We start from the raw sequence: 26,491 nt of genomic DNA on the forward strand, positions 1-26,491 counted from the left end.
TCAAGGATATGAATAAAGGCAAAAACTGTCGTACGTTAAGAATCAAATGGCTGACAGTGTGTGCTTTAGAGAGATGAGCCAAGTGTCTTGAGTCTGTGATTATTTAGTTCTCCACTATTTCACTGAGGAATTTTTCACGTGCTAAACATAGTGATCAAAGCCTGAATGAAACAGCAAATGAAGCCAGAGGCACTTTCCCCACCCCTAGTCTTTTTTTTGCTAGTCTACACTGAAGGTAACAGTGAGAACTACAAGTCTGTGGTGTGCTTGTGAGTGAATAGTGAAATGTGCTGTAAATTCATAGTTAAGGCTGTGTTCTCTTTAACAAGAGGTTGCTGTGTCTTTGTTTTAGTATTAGGTCAGGTAACAAATTCAATCAGTGGCTTTCAGAACTTTCTCTAAGTAATTCTGCTGCCATATCTAAGGTTGTTATTTTTTAATTCTGGGCTTACTTAAACCCTTTATTTTCCTGTGTTTGGAGTTCATGGCTGCATAGCTAAACTTCTCTCATGTTCCGATAACATCTTGGATGCAGGCCACTTCTCAAATTTTAAATGCAAAGTTGTTTCCCTTAGTTGGAGTGCTGCCAAAATTAGCTGTTGTATCTGAGTTAGTTCCATTAGCGACTTCCATATTCTTCCGTTGCCAGCTCACCTCCTTGAAATAACAGCTTTCCCTAGCCTGGAGGCCTTAAGTAAAGAGGCCTTGAGCTGAATTCTGTAGCATGTTCAGCTGTCTACGTGTTTTGTAGCTTCTCTCCTGCATGCTCCCAGTTCACTCCTTGGTGTGCTGTCTGCCCTGGGGCCTGCCATCTTCAGTGCTCGACTGCGTCTAATCATGGCTTGAATTCCTAACATTAATAGACTTAAATTCTGAAAACACCCCTAGCCTTTAAAGGAAAGGGATAAGATGGGTATGGGTACAACTTCAGCTGGTCAGGGGTATTATTGAAGGCAAGAACTGTGTGGTTGTGTAGGGAAGTAATACAACTGGGAAGGTTGCCAGGAAGGGAAGCAAAACTTAATGGAAGGAAGAGAATTGAAGTGAGCCTTGAGACCCAAGGCAGGGTTTATGAATGAGAGCGTTTATCCACATGAAAAGCCACACATGTGAGTAACAATTGTTGGTGTTGTAGGCTGCTTTGAGTGATTAAAAAAAAAAAAAAAGAGAAGTACATGCAGCTGTAATGTGACTTCTGTTGTTTGTGTGTGTCGTCTTACAGAATATTTTAGGAGGTGACTAGGGGCCAAACGGCTGCTGCTTAAACTTATCATAATCCCTGTAAGCCTCATTGAGCCAAACCAGCAACTGTCAACTGAGTATGATAACTATAGCTAGTGTCTCTGTCTCTCTTCTGAGCATAGGGTTGAGAAAATGTGCACTGCTTTATGTAGTAGGGGTGGTTGTGGCTATAACATAGCACTGTCCACCTGGGTGTCTCTGCACAGTGGCATGAGGAAAAATTTGCTTAGGCTTGGTGGATGCTTGGAAGACTGCAGCCTGCACTGTAACAGTGGGCATCCGTGGTATGTTTGGATTTAGATGTGGCCTTGTGTGACATATACTTCTGCTGCATGTCCTCTGCCAAATCTGTGCTTCAAATATAATACTAGGTATTTTTAATAAATTGTGTAAGGAAGCTACCATGACATCTGCCAACCTTGGCTCTTACAGAGCTTGTCTTACTTGCCTGTCATCTTGTAGCTCTGTGTCTAGTAGGAGACTGAAGTGTATTCAGATTTTATTTGGCTTGCTGTATCTGCTTTGAATAAACCTTCTCTTCTCTACCCCACTCCCTTTACATATGCTGCAAAGCATAGTATAAAACATATTAGCCAAGTAGTAGAAAAAGCTTAGTAATAGAAACAAACAAGTGTACTCCTTTGTACAGACTGATTTTGTTTCCAGCTGACATGGTGTATGTGAACTCTGGTCTTCAGTTCATGCAAGGGGATGAATCCAGTATTTCTAAATGTTTTAAAAGTCAGAGGATGTGGAGTCGTCTGCGGCATGTTAATAGTCCTTACTTTCAAACACAAAAGCAGTTTAAAAAGAAAATATCCATACACAAAAGAATTCTGGTTTGAGGGGTCTCATTATTATTCATCATGCAACTCTTTCACTTCATCCACTGAAGTACTGGTGCCAAAACAAAAACAAAACTGCTTTAGCGAGTCCTAGGTATTGAGAAACAAGCATGAGGTTTTGCAACACAGCCTGAAACTAAGGAAAAGTTTCTATACTGAGATTTGCTCTATGAACTCTCTTCCTCTCTGTTAATATTATTTGTGATGACTTCAGCAGATATCTGAAGGTATGGAATTAAAGTTGCAAGTATGCCTCTGGAGTTTAGTAAAGCATGTAAAAGGGAACAAATTTTGAACCGTTTCTAGGGGAAGAAGTTCCCATTCATCATGTTTGAAATGAGGATTCTCTTCCTTATTTGCTTTCATTCCACTTGATCTACACAGTAATTTGCTTCTCTTCTCCTTCCCTGTCTCCTGCTAAAAATATCCATTGCCAAAACACACATTAGAAGAGATGCAAAAATAGATACCTTGAAATGGGAAGGGCTCTAAGTTGGATAGCTGTATGCGAGTGAAACAATACCTAGAGGGAACTCTTTGGTTTTGATTTCCCAGTATTTCTGCTCCTGTGAGCATTCAGAACAAGAAAGTTTTTGGTGATGGGAGAGTATGCCTGAAGATTCAAATCCATTGCACTACTCTTTATGCTTTTACTTGACTTTTTTTTTTTTTTTTTTTTTTTTGGTCTCTTCTCTCATGACAGCTGTGGCAGTATCCTAGGGAAAGTGTCCTGAGGGGGGGGATCAGTTAGTGTATGTGTCAGTGGTAGGGGCTGTATAAAAGCTGTGCAGTGAGAGACCCCGTGCTTCGTGAGGAAAGGACTGCTGTGATAGGGCTTCCTTCCTTCAGAGCATAGCAAGGTGATGGGTATGTACTGGAAAAAAGATGAGAAAGGAGTGTGAAGTGAGGGTATGTGGAGTAGAAGGCAACAGAGTCAGGCCCTTGTGTGCCTGAAAGCTTGGAGCAAGGATTTAAAAATTGGTACAGGTCTTTCTCTGTAGTTTCTATCCCGTCAGGAAAACAAGAGACAGTGACTTAGGAACAAGCCCCATTTCATAACTAAATACTAGTTGGTACCTGCACTACTAATCTTCTCATTGCTGTGATAGCAAAACTAAAAGAAATTAGTAAAACTGTTCTAAATTTCATAGTCTTTATTGAAGAAGCTGGATTTGAAAATGCTTTTATATTCAGCTTGGATGGAGCTGAATTGCATTTACAGTGGAGGTCCACTGTTTCTATCCTTGCAAGATCCTGCTCTCAGCAGGTATATCTTGTCACTTGTTTGAAGTCCAGAAGAAACTGAAATGATGACAACACTGGTCTTGTCCGTGTCCTTCTGTTGTGATCATACTGATGTGCAGCCTACGCTGCAAGATTGGGGGAGGGGGCCTCGTTATTTCTCCTCCTCTTTGAATGCTTAAAATTACTCCTGAGTGTAGAGTTGGTTAATCTACAAGAAAAGCTTAACTCAAAACCTGGAAGTTAAATCTGAACTTACTTGGTTCTAAAAGATTCCCGAGTTTTCAGCGAGGCTAGTTCTAGTATTTGTTTTGGAGGGTCTTGTCAGACCCCTGAGGGCTGTGTAGGCAGATGCTGCTGCTTTTTATTAATTGCTGTGTCAAAATAAAAGTACTCACTGAAGCCCCATCAGACTAATTCTGGCTCTTGGGAGAGAGAGGATGCTGAGGGAAGGATTTAGCTGTTGTTTTGGAAAAGCCATTCTGGAGCCCTGGGGCTCATGCTCAAGATAAGTTAGCTTGGGAAATGAATCATGGGGTTTGACTGCTGCGACCTCTTGCTCTTCAGGTCTGGGTGGGAGACAAAGCAAGTACTGTTCTGAAGAGATACATGGAGAAAAAGCACACATTTAAGTGGAAACTGGAAGCATTTATGTGGTTACTTTTGATTCTTTCAGAAAGAAGATACTGTTTCTGCAGAGCTGCACAAGATTGGGGCGGGGAGATATCAGATTTATCTTGATGTGTATCCTTACGGTTAAAACTTTGGCTAATTATCCAGTGCAGAGTGAGTGCACTTGTGTTGGAAATCAGTTTGCTTGTACTAATTAAGAATGCAGTGCAGCTCAGGGGTGTCGATGAGACATTGTGAATCTACACACAACAAGAGGTACAAGATCTCGGCGGGGGAAAGCCAAGAGCAGAACAAAGCTTCTCTGCTGGTGACAGTGGCTGCAAATAATGTATCCTGTGAAGAGTACTAGCCAGCTGACACTGCTCAGACTAATAAGCCTTGTACCTAAAAGTAGTGACCAGATGTGGTCCTACCATGGCTAAGTCAGTCTTCCGTAGCATTTCTTCTGTTAATCAGTCTCTTCCTGGTACCATGTATTGGACTGGATGCTTCCTGTTGTCCCCTCTGCTTTTCTGACTCTTGTGTTTGTTTTGCTGTGGTGTGGTCTTAGTTATCTTCTGCCCCTGACCACCACCAGTGACGAATATTAATAGGGGACTTGCCAAAGGCCCCAGTTGTTGTTGCTTTCTGGCTCTTTCCCCCAGAATCAGCTGAGCTGGATTAAGGTATGCTCAGTATAAGCCTCACTTGTATTTATATTGCCTTTAGACTTCCAGTATACTGAAGCTCCCCTTGTATTCTTGATAGAGGATTCGGTATATAATCCACAGTTCATTAAGTATCATTTCATTCTAAGGTCATTAACGAGTAAATTGATCTGTTATGTTCTTCCAGCAGAAAGGGCAATGTTATGGCTGAACAGAATATTAGGGCTCAGAACGATGCAAGTGTTTTATGTGTATAATGCACTAGAGATTTAGGCAATGTTTGTGCATTTGTGTAGCCCCCTTGGGTTAAGCCTGTGTGTGAAAACTTGCACCAAGTGATGTGCACAGAGTGAGGCCCTTGGGGCTGCCAGCAGAAGTATGGCTTCTGGGACAGTCAGCTGGTTCCCAGTTTGGTAGAAGTTGCTTGTACCAAAGTACTAGAGTATTTTGTGCCTGAAGTGGTGGCTGCTGAATTCTTGATTCCACATAAAACCTCTTGGACCAGAAATGGGTAAAGTGAACATAACCGAGAGTGCTCAGTCAGAGGGGGTAGTTGGGACAAACAGTCAAACCAGCTGCCATTTCCAGCTGTTAGGTTTTTCTCCCCTGCCTTCCCAGCAGGGATGACTGAGTGGGGCTGATGTCGGTTGCCATAACTTACAGCTGGATGCATTTATTTCAAGGAATTGGAAATGTTTTAAGTTGTGGAAGTTTAATCTGTGGGTATTCTGTGGGCTTTGTTGTTTATCCAATATGTGTTCTTCCACATGGCTGGTGGAGTAGTGACTTAAATAATGTTCTCCCTGAATACTGAGTGATGTCTCTGGACTTTATGAAATTAATGTGGCATATTACCTTCAAACACAGAGTGGTTAGCTAATTTGCAGTGACTGTGTGTTTTGAATGAGATTTGTCAGCTAGTTCTTGAGAGAACGTGGCAATTCTGGGGGAGTGTATTTTTACTGTAGGCAGAAGTACAAGTGTGTGGTGATGTAAAATAACTTGAAAGAACCCAAGGGAATGACCTCTTCTGACAAAGTGCTGAAAAATTTAAAGTTAATGCAAGGAACTATTAATAGGTATTGGATATCTAATTTTCTAACATAAAAAGCCTTTGATAATGATTAAAGCTATAGCACAATTCTGTCTCCCATTTTTGTGCTTAGCCGAGACAGTAAGGAGGTCTGTGTTTAAAAAGGGAAGAAAAAAAGCCATTGGCTTTTGGCCTGTTGGAATTAGATTTATTCTTAAGTCTGCATCTGCAGTGCTTTCTGTATTTGTCCATATGACTCAAATTGCATCCACTCATTTGGATCTACTGAAGCATGAGTGACTTGGAATGAAGTCTGTGTAAAATGGTAGACCTGTCAATGAATAAATAATGTTGATATATGGTTATAGTTCTTGAAAATAAATCCGTAACCATATAATTGGATAGAGAGAAACTGAAAAGGTTGCTATTAGGTGTCTGAGATTTTTTTTTTCCCCATTTAAATTGGTAGGATCCAATGAAAGCCCCATAAATCTCTAAAGAACTTTTCATGCTGAGATAGTATTAATTTTTTTTTTAATTTGGTCTTACTGTAAAAGAACTTATTCTATACAATTCCAGGAAGCAAAAATAGACAGATATGCAGTGTTGTCAGGTAGCAAGCACTGTGCCAGCTCCAAGGCTTACTGACCATCAGTTGACTGAATCTGACTTTAAATAAGAAACTTTGCAGGGGATGAGAAAAGAGGCAGTGGCTGTAGGCATTTTATTTTTAATAAACTAAATCCTTTTAAAAATAAATAAATACATATATGTATATATGCCATGAACCACACTGTATTTTGCCCATTCTGTCCATGTGTATGCTTTTTGTGATCTCTGTCGTAATGGTCTATTGGAAGCATAGTGTGGCAGCAGGGGCCTCTCTCCACCCATCAAGGTAGGGGCCTCTCTCCACCCATCAAGGCACTGTATCTTAACAAATAATGTGGTCTCTGCCCTCTTTGTTTAGGGACACTTGTTTTCCAGATAAAAAGGAGTATCTGTTCTTTTTTGCACATTAAGAAATCTTGTTCTGTGGGCATTTAAGATAGTTGGGAAGAGCCAAGGTGGAACGGTGCTTGAAGGTTCACATTCATGGCTGGGAAAGACTGTCACAATCCAGAGTGATGTTCTGAGTGTGAAGTATAAACACACTGGCTCCTCCAGGATACCAACACTAATTTCTTTTTTTGTTTTTGTGTGTGTGTGTTTATGTGTATGTTTTTGTTTTTGTTTTTTGTTTTTGTTTGTTTTTTTTACCCAGCCCCTTCTATGGAGAAGACTTTTACTGTGAAATTCCTCGGACCTTTCGTCATCTGTCATTTTATATTTTTGACAGAGATGTTTTTCGAAGGGATTCCATCATAGGTATGTGTTCATAAATTCCTATTTTCTTTACAGCTTACTTCCTTGGATTTTAACTGTTAGATCATATGTAGTCTTATGAGTTGGGATCTTGATAGGACTGACAATGGCAGTGGTAAGTATTGCTCAGTATTGTCCTTTATTGTCAAGTGACATAGTATTACATATCATAAAAAAGGCTGGGAGATAAATGCTCTCTGTTATGATAGCAAATGCAGGTTGCAGTTTAACTGAAATAGGCAATAAAGCATTGTTTAAATGTTGGCAACATAATTTGTTACTACATTTTTTCCTCTCTAAATGCAAGGCCTTTAGTCTTGCAGTTTTCCTGGGCTCATTACACTTACCTGTTAAACTACAGCTACCTTAATGACATGCTACTAGTCATAGGTAACCACAATACAATGATGACAGGATTTTACAGAGAGTATCAGAGCAAGCTGTTGCCTACAGAATACCTCTGTAAGACTTCCAGTGCCTGTTTGACATGGGCAAGACCTCTGCTTTTCCAGATATTATTTGCTATGCATTTCACCTGCAGCAAATTGCATGACACTCTATTCATCTGTTCAGGCATAAAAATCTTGTAAAAGCCTATCTGTTATTGAGGGGAACAGTTTCTGCTTTAAGTTATTTTAACTGTTTGGATTTTTTTTTGGTTTTTCATCTCTTACTTCTGAAATAAGTTGTGTATGACTACCATTTTGCTAACTTCAGTATAACGTGACTATAGCTATCAATGAGATGAGTATGTCTTGACAGAGCTTGTAGTGATGAAATTGCATAATGTTGAGTGTCATGGTTTAACCTGGCAGGTAGCTAAAACAAGCACACGTTCACTTACCCTTTCACCCCTCAGCAGGATGGGGGAGAGAACTGGAAAAAAAAAGGTAGAACTTGTGGGTTGAGATAAAGACAGATTAATAATAGGACAGCAAATAATTATAGTAGTAGTAGTAGCAGCAGCAGCAGCAATAATAATGATGATGATAATAATGATAATGATAATTATGATGATAATAATAATAATAACAACAATAATAATAATATAATACAGAACAAGTGATGCAGAGCACAGTTGCTCACCAGTTAGTTCCTGAGCCACAGCACCTCCCCGGCCAACTCCCCCAGTGTATATACTGATCATGATGCCGCATGGTATGGAATATCCCTTTGGCTACTTTGGGTCAGCTGTCCTGGCTGTGTCCTCTCCCAGCTCCCCATTCACCCCCAGCTTCTCACTAGCAGGGCAGCATGGGAAGCTGGACAGTCCCAACAACCCAAAACATCAGTACTTTACCAACATTATTTTCATCCCAAATCCAAAACACAGCACTATACCAGCTCTGAGGAAGAGAATTAACTCTATCCCAGCCAAAACCAGGACACTGAGCAACAGTTTATATAATGCTGTAAAATGCGTTATGTTAACATGCATGGAGGAGTGGTGCAGGTCTCTTCATATGTATCTTTACATTACATTACCATGCAGTCACTAGCTTTTTCTTCAATTACCGTTTTACGTTTTACATATGAGCTAGGAAACTGTGTTGTCATTCTCCTTACGTCCCTCACTGCTCACATGTGTACAGCATCTAGCAATCTACCATCCTGGGCAGGAGGGGGTCAGTTTCTGATTTCTGAGTGAGCTTTTGGAAAACTTTTTGGTCTCTCTAACCCCTACTTTCATGTTACAAGGGGTAGCTAATACCTCCTTTCTTTCAGCTGATGAGTTTTTCATTGTTGAAATCACCTCATCTGATCTCCAGTGTATCACCAGTTTTCTGCAGCTGCAGTGACCCACGAAGAGACTGTGGACTGGGATTTTTCTTGTTTGGGGCTTTACTCTCTCTCTTGGAACAAGAATCTCTGAACACTTGACGCAAGCCAGACCCATGGAATTGCAGATAGGGGAGTGCAAATTGTTTCCTTTTCTCCATGTTTCCTAAGTTCCTGTTTTAATAATCAAGCTCTGACACTGGAGGGGAATTCTTCAGGAGCTGCTAATCTTGTCTTAAAGTACTGGGAGCAGCTTGTAAAAAGAAGGACTTGCAGAAGATAAAGCAGACCTTTGTCTGGATGCTCGAATGATTGATCAGGTTTCTATTTTTCACCACCTCTTCAGGAAATGGCAACGTTGATTTTGTGTGCATTGCAGAATCCATAGGTAGGCAGTCTGGTATGGTACTATACTGGTGTAGCACTAAAAGTCAAAACTCCAGTGTTACCTGTCTACACTGAGATTTTACAGCACATATTTGCTGTTGTAGTTTGGGTTTTCCCCTCTTCCCTACTCTGTTCTCCTTTCTCCTTATCACAGACATATTTTGAAGAGCATTTCAAAGATGTGGAAGTGTGATAAATAGCAATGGAGAGAAGGAAGAAATCCAGAATTACTGTTGCTTTTCTACTAACTCTATAAGTTCTGCTTGTAATAGGAAAATGTTCTGGGAAGAGGACAGTGCTCTGGGGTAGTTGCATGTGGTTATTTTCAGTAGTCCTATTGAACCAGAGTCAGCAGCAGTAAAGCTAAGCAGTGGAGGTTTTTTGAGAAAGGGAGCTCTTTCATTGGAACACAGTCTGTAATATTTAAAAGAAATAGCTGCTTTATACGTATTTTCAGCTCAGTTTTAAGAGACCTTTTCTTGAAGAGGCTTGAGCAGGGGAGGTTTGGAAGAGGTCACTACTGAACAAGTTTGGTCAGAGTAGTGCTAGAAAACGCTCTTTTCAACTCAACTGCTGAATTCTGCAAATAGGGGCCCTTTGTTTGCATTACAGCGATTGCTTGTTATATTATGTCATCATGAGACACTTCTGCTGAAGAAAATGTGGTTATTCGTGCTCATCCAGCAATGAACTTTCTTAAGAGAAGGGAGTTGGGGGTTGTGTCTTCCATCCAGGGAGACTAATTTTAAGTTCAGATATTACTGAGCTTGTGAATTTGCCTGTGTTTCCTGTGTGATCTGGTATGTTTAAGACATCTGTTTGCATTGTTTGTTTGGCTGGTTTTGCGGGGGTTTCGAGACAGAGAGAGAACACAGAGTACATGTGTGTCAAAATGGTGAGAATTTGGCGAGTAGCTATTTTTTGAAGATGGTTGGCTAGCAGACTTCGTTTCGAATCAGTATTTAGTATTACCAGAACTTTCTCTTGATGTTATAATATTGATTTCCAGGGTGACTGGAGCTCAGAGTAGGCATGCTTTTATTTATTCAAGTATGAAGTACAAGTTCTGTGGTAAATTCTTTAACATCCAAAATGCAGCTCAGTGTGTGACAGATGAGAATGCTTAAGGCACCAAAAGCGGAAGGAGTGGGGGCGAGAAAATGAAAAACAAGAACCCCCTGAAACCTCTGACAGAAACTTCCGAGGACAACCAAACAAATTCAGAAACTGGAACACATGTGTAGCAGATAGGTTTTGGAGCATACTGGCTTACAGGATGGGAGGATTTTGCAGATAAAGATATCTTTGAGTTTGCATGTTTGTTTATTACATTTGCATTTTCCTAATCATAGTTTGCTAAGTCATGTAGGATTTTGTTAGCTAAACAGATACAACTCTTGAACAACTGTCTTGGAAGAGTCTTGGATACTTGTTGAAATGCAAATATAATGAAGAAAATGCAGAGCTCAGTGCATCTGAAACATGATTTGTCTTTTTCAGATAGAATGTAGCAAATATACAGTTACTGTGGAAATAAACTAGTCCTAAGTCCTTAATTGATATTGTGTGTCTTGACTGCTACTGCCTAGAGTTTACATACTGTTTTATATGTGTCTGTTGAGATACTTTGAGTAGGAAATGTACTACTGAAAGTAATGGTAAATTCCATTTCAAATTTGATTTGTTTGTTTGTTTCCAAATCATCAAATAGGAGTAGTAGGCCAATTTGATGGAACATGTATCTCTGTAATACATAGGACAGCTATTTCCATCTAGTTGTTACAATGAGAAAAACATGAGGAGATTGGGTTAACTTGAAAAACTGTCAATTGGTATCCCTCCAGTAGTAATGGGAATCTGTGGCTGGATGTAGTAGAAGGAATATTAGGATAGTAGTGCTGCTAAATGAGGCAAATGTAAATACATTTTCTTTAGTGATTATGTTTTGATGTTTAGTTTTCAGCTTTTTAGAAATGTTGAATGAGGCAAGCTGTGCCAATACAGTGTGACAGAAGGCTTTTCTCACCCTTTAATAATTGAGCTAGATTTAGTGAAGAAAACAGTCTCTACAATAAGTCCTGAGCTGGTATTCTCCTAGGTGTGCAATGAACAGTTCAGGCTGCCAGGCTGTGACCTTGAACATACAGATCAGTTAAAAAACAGGAAATGTGCTACACCAAGTCATTTAACACTGCACTCAGAGAATAGTTAATATCATATGCCCTTCAGGTGATAACTACACAATTGTTTATCCTCTACTTAAATCACAAATCACATGTTTGGTTTTCTTTCATCCCAGCACTTAATTTGTTTTGGTAACAGATGCATGTATCTTACTTGCTAATATCTGTGCTAAGCAGGAACCTTAACAGAACAAAATGCACCCCCTGTGAAGTTCTGAGGGGAAGAAGTAAATTGACTGTATCAGATCTTGGCTCCTGTACTACATTGGGGAGCAAGAACTTTCTGCTGTAAGTTTGTGGTACTCCTGGCTAAGGGGGAGGCTTGGTTGCCTTGCTGACAGGGATGGGATGGAATGGTACTGAATAACGCACAGATGTAAAATGCCTAAGACCTTCAGTGAAGGAGCAGAAAGCCAGCAGGGAGAAGACTAGCAAGTGATTCTGTTAATTACATTTCCTATAACTTAACTGCTGTAAGTAACCTTCATAGAGGTTATTAGGTGTGTTCTACAACAAATTGAAACTTGTGTGGCCATTGTATCCTGGCAGATTGTAACTGTTCCTGCTTAATACTAGGTGAGCTGAAGTAAGGCAATAAAACAAATTTGCCTTTGGAGGTAATGAAACTTAGCTGCTCTTGTCTAAAGTAGATGAAACCAGATAATAGCTTATGAACACTCCCACAGAATAAAAACACCCTGGAATTGAAAGTTGTTTGAGGCTTGCATGTTTGAGGTGCCTGTGCCTTTGTTAATGACTGTTTCCAAAGTTGAGGAGGTGTGTTAGTAGAGTTGCCATCATTTATTACCAAATGTCCAAGCAAACCATCTACCCTTATTTAGGTAACTGTTGCCAAATGCAGTGGAAGTATCACCTTTTGATTATTTTATTGATATAAAAGAAAAATTGGAAAAGAATCATCTCTGTTAAACTATGCTTCTTGCTAGGTAAGTGGAGGAAAAATCTTCCAATACAGCGTGAAGCAGAGCTCAAGATTTTAATAGAAAATGGTGTTCTTCTGTTTCATGCACCCCGACCATGGCTTAGGCAGCAGTCACAGTTTGGTTTACTGTTTCCGTGATGTAATGTTGGATGACATGGGAATAATATCTACCCAGTATGGTATAAATATAGCTACTAATGAAATAAAGGAAACAGATGACTCTGTCCCACAATGACAAGTTTCAAGAAGCTATAAACTAGAATTATCCTGAGGAGATTCTCTACAGTTGCATAGAAAGCCTAAAATAAATACTTTCTGCATAAGATAAATTGTTAGGATGCATTCACAACATCTTTTAGCATAACAGATGGTAACAAAAGCAGGAAAACAAAGTTGAGCTTTCAAAAATACGTATTTTTCCTTTTTCCTCCTGCAAGTACACATATTGTAAACAAAACTGCTGAGCATAACATGCTAGAACTTTGTCCTTTCATGCAACCCCCTTCCTTACCAAATGACAGTGTTAATACTATCTGTGTTTGGAATATTATCACAGATCCATCCTCCTAGCTTACCTCTGACTGCTATAGTTTGAGCTGGGCTTTCTGTATTTTCTGCAGTACTTGATTTATCTCAGCCCTAGCAGATGTTGAGCAGTCTCTGGTTTATGCCTCGCTTGAACTGAGCAAAGACTGGGACTGTGAAGAAGATGCAGTAGCAGTGGCTTCTGGTGGCAGTACCTGGAAGCGGCTGGTGATGGAAGGGATGAAGGAGATGGTTGTTCAGTGCAGGCAGCATGCTCAGGGTCTTGGTGCCTACTGTAAGGCAGACAACAGTGACTGCAAGTCTAGATTTTAGGACTGCTCTCCCATTGCAACCAGCCATGGGCTATACCACCTTTTTCAAATGTGTGGGCATTTTAAGGGCTCAGAGAGCAGCTGGCACAGACTTGGTGCCAGAGGTGTGGTTGGGTAGGTATTTTCTTTTTAACAGGAAGGGAGAGTAGAAATTGCGATGTAAGCCAGGCAAGGTCTTTAGGATTGTGGCCAGCAAAACTACCCTGATAGAGGATAGTCCATGCAATGCTGCAGCTTGCTTCTTTTAAGGATAGAAGTTATGTCTTATCCACAGCCTACTTTTCTCTGCCTTATTATCCAAGATAAATCCCATGAAGGGGAAGAAGATTTGTAAGTGACATTCTTATTACATTTGGACTAGTTAGACAAAATCCAAACAAAACTGGGGTCATAAATATAGTGCACATCAGTACTCTGATGGATGTAGGATGCACTGCTGCTGTGTTCTGCCATTATTATCACCAATTCTTACCCATGATAGCAGGTGGTCTAATAGTGCTTGTGCTTCATGGTGCACTTCACAGGAGCCAGGAGGGAGCCATTCTGCTGCTTTTAAGGCTCTGACGCCTTATGTTACCCCTAATTTTCATCCTTATCTTTCTAATCCTCAAGTAGGGAGATTGCTTGTTTCAGTCTTTTTCTGTGTTATGGGAGGGGTGAGGTGAATTTGTGCTGTTCTTGAATAAGGGAGGCATATAGCCCTTTTTATATTGAAAATTTTCTGTGTATTTGATGACAAATAACCTTTCATAGAGGTAATTACAGAATTTTAGGTGCTCTGGAACAGTAGCAGTGCTTCTTGGTTGGAGGTTTCAAGGTAATTAAAGTTTCATAAGGCTTTCACTGCCTAAAACGTTGATTAAAATCAATTCCAATTTGTCCTTAGTCTTTCCAGCTATTGAAAGTGACTCTCCTTGTGCACTTTCATATCAGTTATTTTAAATAAATTCATTGATATAGTGTGTCTGTGCACTTAATATGTTAGCATGAAGCAACTTCTGAACTAGCTTCCATGTCCTCTTACTGCCTAATATTCTAGTGCGTAGGAGGCAAAGTAGTCTCTGCTCAGAGCGTAGAGAAGTCTGAATGAATTAATCATTTGGGACCTTTTAACATGTGACTCAGACCTAACCCTTTGCTATAAATTAACTATAGTGTAGTCAGTGTTAATGGAGGATGTTGTATTAAAAATATTACATTATATTGCTTCAGCTCACTTGGCAGCAATATGCAAAGTTCTGTGGTTTTCACTGTGTGAGTATTCCAAGATAAAGATAACTTAAAGAGAAGATACAAGAGCTCCTGAAATGCTCTGTTTTTAGGGTTCTGCAAAATAACTGTTGGATCATTTTTCAGGTGGAGCCTCATGCCCTTTTAAAATTACAAACACCTGTCCTATTGCTGTCTGACTTCTTTTTTGGTAAAGGAATATATCTTCTACTAATCTAGCATTTGACATAAATATTCATATATCTCAGCTGTGAAGCAAACACTGCAAACTGGTGAACGAGTATTAAAAGGTGAGATGTAATCCTCAAACTGGTCCCTAATCCTTTTGTCACCAACAGGTAATCAAGACAGAAGGTAGTTCTGACTGGATGGAGACTGCCTGAACCAAATTATCAACTCCGTTAGCCTTTGTATGGAAATGTTAGACCCTGAGTTAACAAGCTGAGGCACGTCCAGGGACAAGCTAATGGACTGCATTGACTTGCCTGGGAAGAGCTTTTGAAACTTGAGTGAGGGACGGGCACTTGAGGGTGCAGTGCTTCCACAAACACTTTCCCCAGCAGTGAAGCCAGAAATCCGTAGCCATCTCTGTTGCATATTTCTGTCTCTGCGTCCAAATTACTGACCTTCTGCTATCTCCTATCTTCTAGCTGTGTTAATGTGACTCTTGAGTGGGGAAGGTGTAAAACAGGTCAGCTGAAATGATGTGTGTGTTAAAAATGCCAACAACACCCACACATGACCTCTGAAACTTACTTCTTCCTCCCTTCTCCTCTCCCAGAATGTTTATTTTCATTGTTTGGTGCTTTTTGGTTTGGATCAGTTTCCTCAACAGTTTCAGTACAGGCTGCCACAGGGACAGAGGTGCACAGGTGAGGAAAGTAGGAGGCTTTTAAATCAGTTTGCACCAGGGATTGTAAAGTGGAATTTGCACCCTTAGGACCATCCAGGCCCTGGGTAGTGACTTCATTCCTCCATGAGCTGGCTACATGTTTGAAATAATAGGTTGTTGGTAGATTGCTTTTTTCCCTAAAGAGAGATTCACAGAGGGAAGGGGTCAGGTGAGGCATGTAGCATCTTTGTTTTGAACACAGGGCTTAGGATTTAAATGTGCCAGTGAAGATCTGTTCAGTCTGAACTCGGGGAACATAGGGAAGTTGCTGTCATATGGGTGAAAAACATGCAGGAGTGTGTGGGGTTTCCCTACCTTCCCCCAATCTGAGGTCCTGGTGAGTCTCAGACTTTGGAAGGAAATTAGTTCAGATGAGAAGAATGCTTTCACCTCATCGTTGGTGGCCTTATTGCTGAGAATCTAACTTTAAAAATGTAACTTAACTAAGTTTTGAAATTACACTTTATACTGTTCAGCGTGCTCTGCTGTTTCCCGCCTCCTCCCATACAGTGTCTAAAAGCTGAAACAGACTCAGACTCTCTGCAGCCTGGGGCGGCTCTGAGGAAACTGGCAGGAGTGGCTGGGTGCCTCAGGTGCAAGTTTTGGAGTCTCTCACTGCTGCCTGGCAGCCACCCAAGTCTTGAGAAAGAGCACGGGACAATGGGCTCGAGTTTGGGAGTGCGCTGAGGAACCACAAAGAGGAAAATGTCCTGTAAATGAGTGATGGTAAACCTTTCTGACCTCTTGTGTCAGATTTATCTTCAAGGAGAATTGTAGGCCCTTATCGTGTCGTGTCAGGTCGAATGACAGGTGCCAACAGCTTGTGATTATTGGCCTAGATTTAACGTAGTGCTGGTGAGGCTAGAAGTTGTGTCAGCCAGCTCAGGCATTGGTCTGTATAGAGGAGGGCAGGACCTGTCTGTGCTCAGCACCCGCACTGTGCCTTACGTGGGCCTGAAGAAGAGGAGGAGGAGGAGTGTGGGTTGGGTGAGCATATGGGCATGGCTGGTACGGGCAGAAAGTTATAAACAGAGGTTGTGCAGGGCGCTCCTGTACACAGAGAATTGTTTTAATAGGGCAAATCAAACAATCTGCCCTATCAGTAATATACTTTTGTATGTGTTTAGACTAGTCAAAGTGTAGGCCCTTTTTTTTATCTCTACCCCCCCTTTTTTTTCCCCTAGTAGATTTCTCTCCTTTGTGGATCATTTGGTATACAGTGGAAAAACCCTGGATTCCAGCCAGCGCAGTCAATAAGTTTCACTCATTAATAAGACTTGCTTGTGTGCAGAGCAAACAGTGCTGTTCAAACAGTTTCCTAATCAAAACAGTTGTACCACCATGTTAACCCTCTTGGAGCTGGAGGCATGTACCATTGCCTCCAAACACTTTGTCCTGCAATTACATACTGACTGCGGTCAGACCTGCCTGGGTTATCTTGCCATCTTTGATGTAGAGAGCAGTGTAACTCCCTGTTGAAAGAGGGGACAGTGATAACGCCATTTATGCTATATACAGGCGCAGATGTTGATGAAATTGTCCTTGAGTTTTCCGCAAGGACGTTCCCTGCATGAGAGGTGACTGCGAATGAAACTGATTGAAAGATACAGGCAACACTGCTTGGGAAGTGCATGTTACACTGCAGTGGGCTGGAGGATTTCTGCAAGAGATTAAAGAGTACAGTGAGGATAGCAAGCAGTGAAAGTAAACAATTTCAAATGAGATCCGAAGCAATTATTGGGAGATCATGCGTTTAAATGTACTCCTCTCTCAAAATGTTTTAGAAAAACTAGGTTGCCCACAAACTGCTGTGGTTCGAAAATAAAAGTAGAAACTTTGAAAATACACAGCCATCATTACAGAGATTCTCAGCCATGTAACTTGGTGTTATTATTCAGCGCAGTTCAGATGTCTTATTTACCCTTTCTGACATATTATTTTGTAGGTTTGTATAATTTAATTATTGATTGTCTAAGAAGTTTCAAGTCTCTTGCTCTACATATCCAATAAAGAGCCTGGTAATGTATCTGCCTCATTAATCTCTAGTTTCATGTTTGGCAGGAGATGGATGTCGTAGTCTCTAAAGGACAAGATGGGGGAGGAGAGCACTGAGGGCAGAATGGGCAAGACTTGGGAGTAATGGGTCAGCAGCTCTGTGGAAGCCAGAGCAGAAACTCTGGCAGATACTATGGAGGGCAGCTGTGGAAGGAAGGCAAAGTAGTTTAGAAACTGGGACTGGGAATCTGGGAACTGTCACCAGAAGCAGCCTGAGGGTGACAGAAGAATGCAGCAGCAGCCCAGCAAACAGGCAGGCTGGGTGGAGCCATCCAACAACACCTAAAGTAAAAGGCCAAAATTTGAGGGAACACTGGCATGTAGTAACTTACTGCTGAGACTTGTGTAAGCTTTTAAATTTCAGAAGGGAGAATGCTTTGTGTTTGTCATTTTTGTAGTCTTCCATTGTGTGGACGATTTTTTGTGTGTGTATGTGAATATGTCCTGTTAGCATATGCTGGGATAATGTATTACTGACCTCTGGCCAAATTGCATGGGTTTAGGAAGCCTTGGAAATCTCTCTCTCTCATTAAGACTCTGTCTGCCGGTATATTGTATCTAGCAGGGTTTGGTTAAAGGAAGTCTGTGTTCCTATAGCAAAGCAGTGGTTGCAAAGTGTGTGTGAGCAACTCACTGTAGTAGAGGAAGTCTGCTACCAAACCACATTGCCAAAAAACCAGCTTTCTCAAGCCTCATGAATGTCTCTGACTGTCCTGGATTCTTTCATTTTGAACATGCAGCTTTGCTCAGTGCCTGGGGAACCACCCAGCCCAAAGCTGCTTTCTGAGGATCACGTGCTCCTCAGGCATGCCATGCTCTGCTTTGTATACACAAAGACAGACGCTTGGAAAAAGTTTCATTGCCCCTCAGAGAGTGCTTTACATAATGCCTGAGAAAGACTGGGCAAGATAAAAATTTCAGCTTTATATATATATATATTAGCCCTTAGCATGCATGTACATTAGTTCACAGCATGGAACTGGCTAGTGTTGCCATAACTACCAAAACAGCTAATTTGGTAGGGGAAAGAGGGAGTTAAAAAGGCGGCAGGAAAAGCTCTATTGTCATTTTTCTCTATACAGTCAGGGGTAGTACTTGGGTGGCTCTGGGTTGCAGAATGCAAACTCTGGAAGATTTGGGTGAGGGAGGTAGGTCAGCATGGCTTCAAGATGCAGATCTGGGAATCTGCTATGACTTGACATCTCTAGTTGCTGCCCTTCTCCTACAAAAATATGTAGTGAAAAGCCTCATCCTAAAATACTGTTAGCAATAACCCCATGCATGGAACTTTCTTTGGGGATTGTTATAGACATCTGCTTCAAAAATCTTTCTCCAACAATTTTTGAGCTTTTCCTGCCACAAGTTTCATTCTCATATCTAAGAAGTAATTACAATATTTTTATTGTAAGCATACTTATAAGCTTGTCCACAAAGCCCAGTGCTTCAGTCTGTTAGGTGAGTATGACATTAGGAATTTTAAAATCTTTCACAATATTAAGTGGAAAAAGCTACTCATCAGAAAGAATTATGTATTGTGTAAAGAAGTATGCCCTGAAGAAATCTTTTCTTGCTCTGAAGCCTTTCTTGAGTAGGACAGTCCTTAAATCAGTGTTTTAAAACTTGTTTTTGATGTAAATGTACTTTGGGGGAGCTATAGCATGTCTTAAACTGTGCCTCTGGTTTGTTTTATTTCCAGGAAAGGTAGCTATACAGAAGGAAGACCTGCAGAAGTATCATAACAGAGACACCTGGTTTCAACTCCAGCATGTTGATGCTGATTCAGAAGTACAGGTGAGATTATCTTGGCAAAGGAGTATCTGTAACAGGGCCATGAGGGCTTTATGGGTTCCATGGCTCTAGGACAGATGTGTTGCTTCCCTACAAAAAGGAAGCATTGCTCATTAGTATGGTTTAGGTTTTTGGTTACTTGCAACTTGTGTGTGTGCAGGGTGAATTACGAGTGTGTGTAAATCAATGGGGCCAGGATTCTGCCTACAGAAATAATTAAAACTGTGTGAGCTATCAGGGTGACTGATACAAGGAGCGGTGTGGTTATCTCAGGTATCACATAACTTCAAAACCCTATAAATAACTGTTGATTCCTTAGGGAACGGAACCAGCTTGAAAATAGTATCTGCAGGTACTATTTTAAATAATTTTGTAGGCAGGTTGTCACAGGAATAGCAACAAGTACATCTCTGATGAAAAAAACACTCCTTGCCGTATTTCTAGGCCCTGCTTGAAACCATGGCAATGCTGATAATTGTGTCACTTCAGCTCCATTTAGGGTTTGGTACTTTGCAGATTTTGGTGCTCAGTGAGACTCCTCTTTTTTTGTACTTACCCTCTTTTGAAGCAGATTCTATTTTCTAAGTTAATATAAATCAGCTACTTTTTTTTTTTTTTCTTTACATATATATTGCAGGTCACTTTCAAACCACACTATTTGCTTAGGAGGTCACAGACATGAATGGCTGACCTGTGCAACAGTCTCCAATAAATGCCAGGGGAAATACTGCTTAGATATTGCTGTGTGGTATGATTGGACATAATGTCTCGTCTTTTTGGTCTGCATGCACGTCTGCACATACCAGGTCATAAAATGACACTTAAAATGCATATCCATTCCAACATGCTTAGGTTTTCTGTTTGTTTGGAGAGACAAATAATACACTGTTGTGCATGTGATGCAAAGAAAGCCTCATGACAGCCTGTTCAGTCTGTAACATTCTCTTGTAAAATATTGATCCTCTTTAATGCCACATTTCAATGCCCATGGTGATGGAAAGGCTCTTTAACAGCCTTCTAACTTTGAGGTTTGTTCTGTTTACCCTGGTCTCCCTTTCTTCTTACCCCAAAGCCTCTTATGACAGTGACTTTAAAACAATAGATTTAGTGTTTATTTCCTGCAGGATATGAAAACCTTCCCTTTGTAATTTATCAGTTGAAGAAGGCCAATATTTGGATAAGCTTCTGCATTGTTTATTTTGTTACAATATTTACACAGACTAAGCTTGTGGAAACTTTTTAGACCAGGGTGTTTTCAAGACAGCACCAGTAATGTAAGCTGTAAACTCATAACAGAAAGACTTGCAGGCAGCTCTAGCTTTTGGAGAGGTGAGGAGCACAATATTTGCCAGAAAGTATGTTCTTTCTCTTTGTAATTGTTTATACAGTTTATCACTTCCGCTGTTTGTATCTTTACAAGAGCCCAACTGTTAAAAGCTTTTTCTGTGCTCCATGATAAGCATTTATTACAACTAATGTAAATATGAACAGCGCTATGATTTTACCCATTTACTTAGATGTCCCACAGTCTTTATGTTAAGAAATCTGCAAGAGGGCTTTGTATTTTCTATAGTAGTGGGAGCAGATCTGCAGATATTTTGTACAGGTTCTTATACAAGTGAAGACAGCCAGGTGAAGGAGTATTTCTGTGTTTGTATTTTTTTACATTTGTGCTATCTCAGTTGTATCTTTTTCTAAATGCGTTTTCATTTATAAGAAAAAAAAGAATATCTGTATCAATGATTAAGTATTTACACAATGTTATTCCATTTTCTCCAATTTTAAGGAAAATAAGTTAAGAAATTGTAAATAGTTAACATTTGCAGTGAATTGTGCACATACTAGTAGTCAAAAAGCAATTTTAATGTGCTAACTATCAATTTTATCATTCTAGCACTTGTCCTCATTGCCCACATAATCTAGTGGATTAAACATTGAGTTGTGTGCCAGGGAACTCCTGCATTTTACTTCTGATTTTGTCAGCTAGTGGCCTTAATACTATTTTCCATGTTGTAGAGCACTTCATGGCTATTTAGTTGTGCATCACAGCACCGTGTTGAGGTAAGCTACTGTCACACTTGGAATACAGTGAGAAGTAAGTGTCAAAAAGAATGTGACTTGTTTGAGGTCATACAAATCAGAGTGAGGAATTTAAAAAAAAATATCAGAGAGACCATGTTTCTAATTCTTTCTCATTCGTTAGGCTGTGACATGAAAGAAACTGGGTGACAGTGATAAGCCTGTATAGGACTTTTCTTTCTGTGTGCACAGCCTGAAAATATCCATGTTTTAAGCAGGACAGTCAGCACAGTCAGAAACTGAACACCAGTTTAAAATCAATGGATTATTGAAATATTACTGATCTTGGGTGCTGTGGTTCTCAGATGCTCAGTTCTGGCACCCATTTGGCCTCATTTTTCAGAACAGAAGGACTGATTTGGAATCATGAGTAATAACATTTCTGATGTAAGAACTGGTATTTTGAGCTGTCTGTTAGAAGTTTAATGAGTAGAATTTAAAATTTTGTTCTTGACATGGTTTGGACCTTACTTTGTATGAGTTACAGAAATGTACAAATTTTCAAATGGCGATACTGTTTTCTGTCTTCATACATAGAGGGCGAATCGTATGTGATGTGGAGATTCCTCTCTTTTGTCACGAGTGCAAAATAATACAACAAACAAATAGAACTCTAGTGTTAATGGAATTTGAGTGGATTTCTTAATATTTTTGTGATGTTTTCTCAAATTTTACTTGGGATAGAAGCTATAACTTTATTCTGATGCTGTACAAAATAAATAAGCCTATATATTTAAAAAAAAATTAAAGTACAAGTGGTAATGTTGTATAACTCCATCAGACATAGTTGCCAAGGTGTTTAGCTTGAAGCTCTGCATGCAGTTTTATGTTTTTCCAGTGTTGCTAATTTTCACTGTCTTGTAAAGATGTTTCATATTGTCAGGAGTGCAAGGTGAGATTATGACTTGATAAACTTTATGGCAGACGAGGATGTTACTGGCAGCAGGACTATGTTAATTGTCAGCCTACACAGATATGAACATTATTGTCAGATGCCTTAATGCCACGTCCATTTATTACTTGACAGCAAGATGTACTGGAGTCTGGCATGATTGCTCATCTTGAAATAAAAATGAGGGCATTGTCCATCTAGGCAAAGAGCTGCTGAGAGGCCTGTAACCTCACCACGACTGCCACCGTTCGGTGTGGTGCGCAGTCCCATGCCAAGCTGCACAGGTGCTGCGCAGCTGCTCAGCCCACAGATGCAGATTGTGCAGATTGGGTAATGCCCAAAGCCCTTTGTGGCTTTTGTTCATCATTTTGTCTAACAAACTAGTGAGGTGAGATAATCAGAATAATCAAACATACCTGAATTTCCCTTCATCTGAGCAGATGGGTGACAGTGGCCGTCAGAACACAGTGCTGTATGACACCTTGGGGTCAACAGGCTTTTATTCTGTTGGTAAATCAACACCCCCAAGTCTTACTGGCTGATTTTGCTCTCGCTAGTTTGAAAATAATGTATTGCAAAGTCTGCTGTAGTCCTGTCAGTGTATACCCCAAGTGCTGTTTAGATGCAGCCTGGGTGATGAAACAACAGTTGTGCTTTAAGTGGTTAAGTTCAAGCTGCTCTCTGGAGAACAAATTATGAAACTCCAGCAAAGTTGTATTTGTGTTTGGCATACAAATATGAAATTACATGATTTTTGAATATTACCTTTCTAAAAATATTAAAACATGTTAAATGCTATCAGGAAGATTTATTATACAGAGTGGAGAATAAAACTTGACAGCAGCTGTTAAAGGCGTAATTCATGGCTTAACTTTCCAGACTGGAAAACTTGTTCTGAAAGTATGAAGGTGTAACCAGGTGGGGTTGTGCAGGTTTAGCTGAAGGAATTTTAAGTTCCCATCTTCTGATGGAGCCTACCAAATCCTCAGTGGCATGTTACTGTGCCCAGAGCTCAATACCCAGTGTCTGAACAGTGGAAGCGCCCAAACATTTCAGTGGGAAGTAAAACAGAAATTGAGCCATTACTGAGAATGGTTTTACCTTTTGCATTGAAATAGGCTTTGAACAATCAGGCAGCCTCAGCTGCAGCAACAGAAGATGAAACGTTCTAAGCCGTTTGAAGTCAGTAAGAATACGATGCTGCACGCTTTCTATGTGATGTGTCTCTTTTCTACCAGTCATTTCTCTTTCAGGACCTGCTATATTCTCATGCTTTTTGAGGACTGGAAGCCAGCATTGCCATGCTATTGTGTGTACATCGCTGTTGATCCATGAATGTTTGCCTTTCCTTCACATACAGAAGTTTACCCAACAGTAACTGATTCAGATATTTGCCTGGGGCTGTAGATGACAGATGCTGTCAGTGGTCCATGTGTTCTCAGTGGAATTTAAGCTCAAGTGCACATACGATCTTTAAAAGGCCTTTCCTGTTTTTGAGTAGTTTTCTCCTTCATTTTTTTTCACAGCAACTTCAACCCTGCATAGTTCAAGTCTCTTTTGTGAAGTTTGAGCTTAGCTACCCAAATACCCTTTGTGTGCATGTAATCAGTGAAGTGGTTAAAGAACCAGAGACGTTCTGATTAATATCAAAATACACCAGCATACTCCAAACCATGTAGTCTGTATATGTCAAAGTCAGGGAGAAATGCAAGGAGAGTTAGATCATCCTGACATGTTTTCCTGTGCAGGCTTTTGCTTTAAAAGTTCCCCTTTTCAAGTGTGCTTTGAGTTACTTCCTCCACAGCACTGACAAACGTGAAATGGTCATGTTCTCTTACAGCTGAGTTCTCAGTATTAAATGATGGAGTGCTTTTCCAAAGCCAGTCATGCTCAAGCTCTTATGTAAAACTCATTGTTGGGAGTGAAAAAATCTGACCTAAAAACTTGAAAGTTGCTTATTTCCCCTTCCTCCTTGTAAGAACTTTGATGTGTCTGAAACATATAAATTTGGCTATCAACTTTAAAAGGCATGTAAAGGGCAAATAACCAATACCAAGGAAGCAAATTGTCTCACATTTTAACCTTCTGTACTCAAAGCTTTGTGCAAAAGATTTACTGATGTTAAGAAGTACTTTCTTCAGACACCAAAAGCCCTTCCTCCTCCTTCTACCACATTAGCATTTTGCCTACACAGGCCTTTGCTATTGTTGATTAAACATGCCTGTTCTTGAGTATGGACTGATAGGAGTGTCATGTGGTGGAGTATACATCATTAGTGGAAAACATTACTTACAGGTATGTTTGGAGAGTACACCTAAAATCCCTTTGTCCTGCTGGAAAGCACTACTGGTTCTGAAATGCTGCCTGTATATTATCTAGGAGAATCTATCCAGGGCACTCTGCGCTGCTCAGAAAACCTCTCTTCCTTTGTCAGTACCTTCCCATTGAATGCAGAATCTGTGTCCCCAGTGTAAGACTTCATGAATGAAATCCTGGCCTTGCCAGTTTGGGAGTTTTGCCATGACTTCATCAGAGCCAAGGTTTCACCACAAGCTTTTGAATTAGCTCTTCTCCATTCAGTCCTGTGTGACAGGGAAGATTATCCCAGATCTGCAGAGGAAGCTGGAAATGTGTTACTCTGTTATCTTCTTTTACCCTACCTTTGTAGTAGTGTGGAAGTTGTCACTGTCTCTCCCGTAGCTTCCTGTTCTGTATAAATCAATGCTTTTTATATATGTAGAGTAAGTCATGTTGAACTGGAATGGCTCTGATGATAATTGTTACTTCAAACCCATATTCTTAAGAACTAGGTTGAGCAAGTTGTCTTGAGGAGCAGCTGTATAGGGCTGTTTCACTCCAGAGACTGACTGAGAATTATCTACTCTGTTAAACAGTTAAGAGCATTGCATGCCCACTGTCCAACACTGACATTAACTACCTTTGTGTAGGTATTTAAATGCTTCTAGTGTACAGATGAGTCACTGACGCATTTTGTATAACCTGCTGTAAGCATGGGTATATGCAAATTGTAAAAAGAAGAAGCTGCTTCCAGGTTTGGTATCAGCTTTCGACCACACACAGGAAATAAATGGGTGTTACCCTCTATTTTATGAACAGTGGCTTTTAGGTTTCTCTTTCTTGAGTTGTTTTGAAAAGAGATGAAATCTCGGTTTTGGTAGAGTAGGAAGATTCTCAAGGCTACATGCCTACCGACAAAATTATTTCAGAGAACTGAATCATGCATCAACAATGGTAAAAAAATGTTTGTGATAAACAAAAAGACCAGTTATTGACCAGATCCTGCTTTGTGGCAAGGCTTCCTCCCTGTGTGAATGCAAGAGCATTGTATTCAGACTTATCAGCGCAAAGGGGTAAGGCAGCCTATCCGGTTTTGGTCTGTTACTTTTAAAAAGCTAGTTGGTAATGTGGCATGTGGTAAGGAGCACCTACTGCTGCATAATAAATTTATTTCAAAATAACATACCTGGATTCTGTATCTGCAGAACGCAGTTTGTCTGGGGGAAGCCAGGTGGCTTTAATTTACAGTATCTACATATTGTATTGCATCAAAGTATTTGAGAGGAAAACAGGACTAATTATAAGGATTTTGACCATATGGAGGTATTCTTCCTTTAGAGAAACAGGAAGGCTAACATTGTGCCATTTGAAGATGTTTGCCAGTTACTGAGTCAACTCTGACACGCTTGCATATACGGAGACCAAGCAGACATCAGTTCTGCTTTGCCTAGGATTTATGAATCCATGCAGTGTTTGTTAGAGCTGCTGCACTTTCCTCAGCAGTAGACTGGATTCTGTTCCAGATTCTTGTGTGCTGCACTGTGGTCCAGCAGGCAGGCTGCGATCTGGAGCATGATCCTTATACATTTCCCAGCTGCCTGCTGCCCTCTGCTAAAGAAAGGAGCAAGCTGTTATAGCAGCAAATGCAGACAGTAAACAAACTCTTCCTCCTGCTATCGAACCTGCCGTTAGGCTGTGACCTTATGTGGGCTGCTGATAATACTGCAGGGCTGGATTTACCTAAAGCAGTGGCTGCACCCTTGGTCTTTCCACTCTCACTCCCTCATGGACAGCATTTAGTGAGCCCTTAGAGTTTGGGTCAGTTTTATTGTTTGCTTTTAAGCTTTACCAGTGACAGAAAGTGACATTTCAGAAAGTTGCCTAAGAGGGCTTCAAAGTAGACATGATCTGTCCAATAATATTTGCTATATCCTAAAATAAAATTTGGAAGTCAGAGAAAGCAACAGCACAGGTTATCCCATAGTTTGGAGTGGTCAGTGTGCAGCATGGAGTTCTTCCAATGCTCGTTTCTCCAGACAGCTTGCAGAAAGGGAAAGTAAACTAACTTTCCAAACCAAACTGTGATACACCAGGGGTATCA

General features: G+C 40.4%; 1 protein-coding gene across 1 annotated transcript in view; it reads left to right on the plus strand.

Moving 5' to 3' along the window:
- RASA3 (RAS p21 protein activator 3) overlaps nucleotides 1-26,491 on the plus strand; it is a gene marked incomplete at its 3' end in the record, with an annotated part of 141,050 nt that overhangs the window by 50,099 nt on the left and 64,460 nt on the right. Inside the window, exons 3-4 of the mRNA XM_082013618.1 lie at nucleotides 6,907-7,010; nucleotides 19,030-19,124. Coding sequence (XP_081869744.1) covers nucleotides 6,907-7,010; nucleotides 19,030-19,124 — 199 coding nt within the window. The remainder of the gene's footprint in view (nucleotides 1-6,906; nucleotides 7,011-19,029; nucleotides 19,125-26,491) is intronic.

This window comes from Phaethon aethereus (genome assembly GCF_964289735.1).
Source record: "Phaethon aethereus genome assembly, chromosome: 1".
Lineage (NCBI taxonomy): Eukaryota > Metazoa > Chordata > Aves > Phaethontiformes > Phaethontidae > Phaethon > Phaethon aethereus.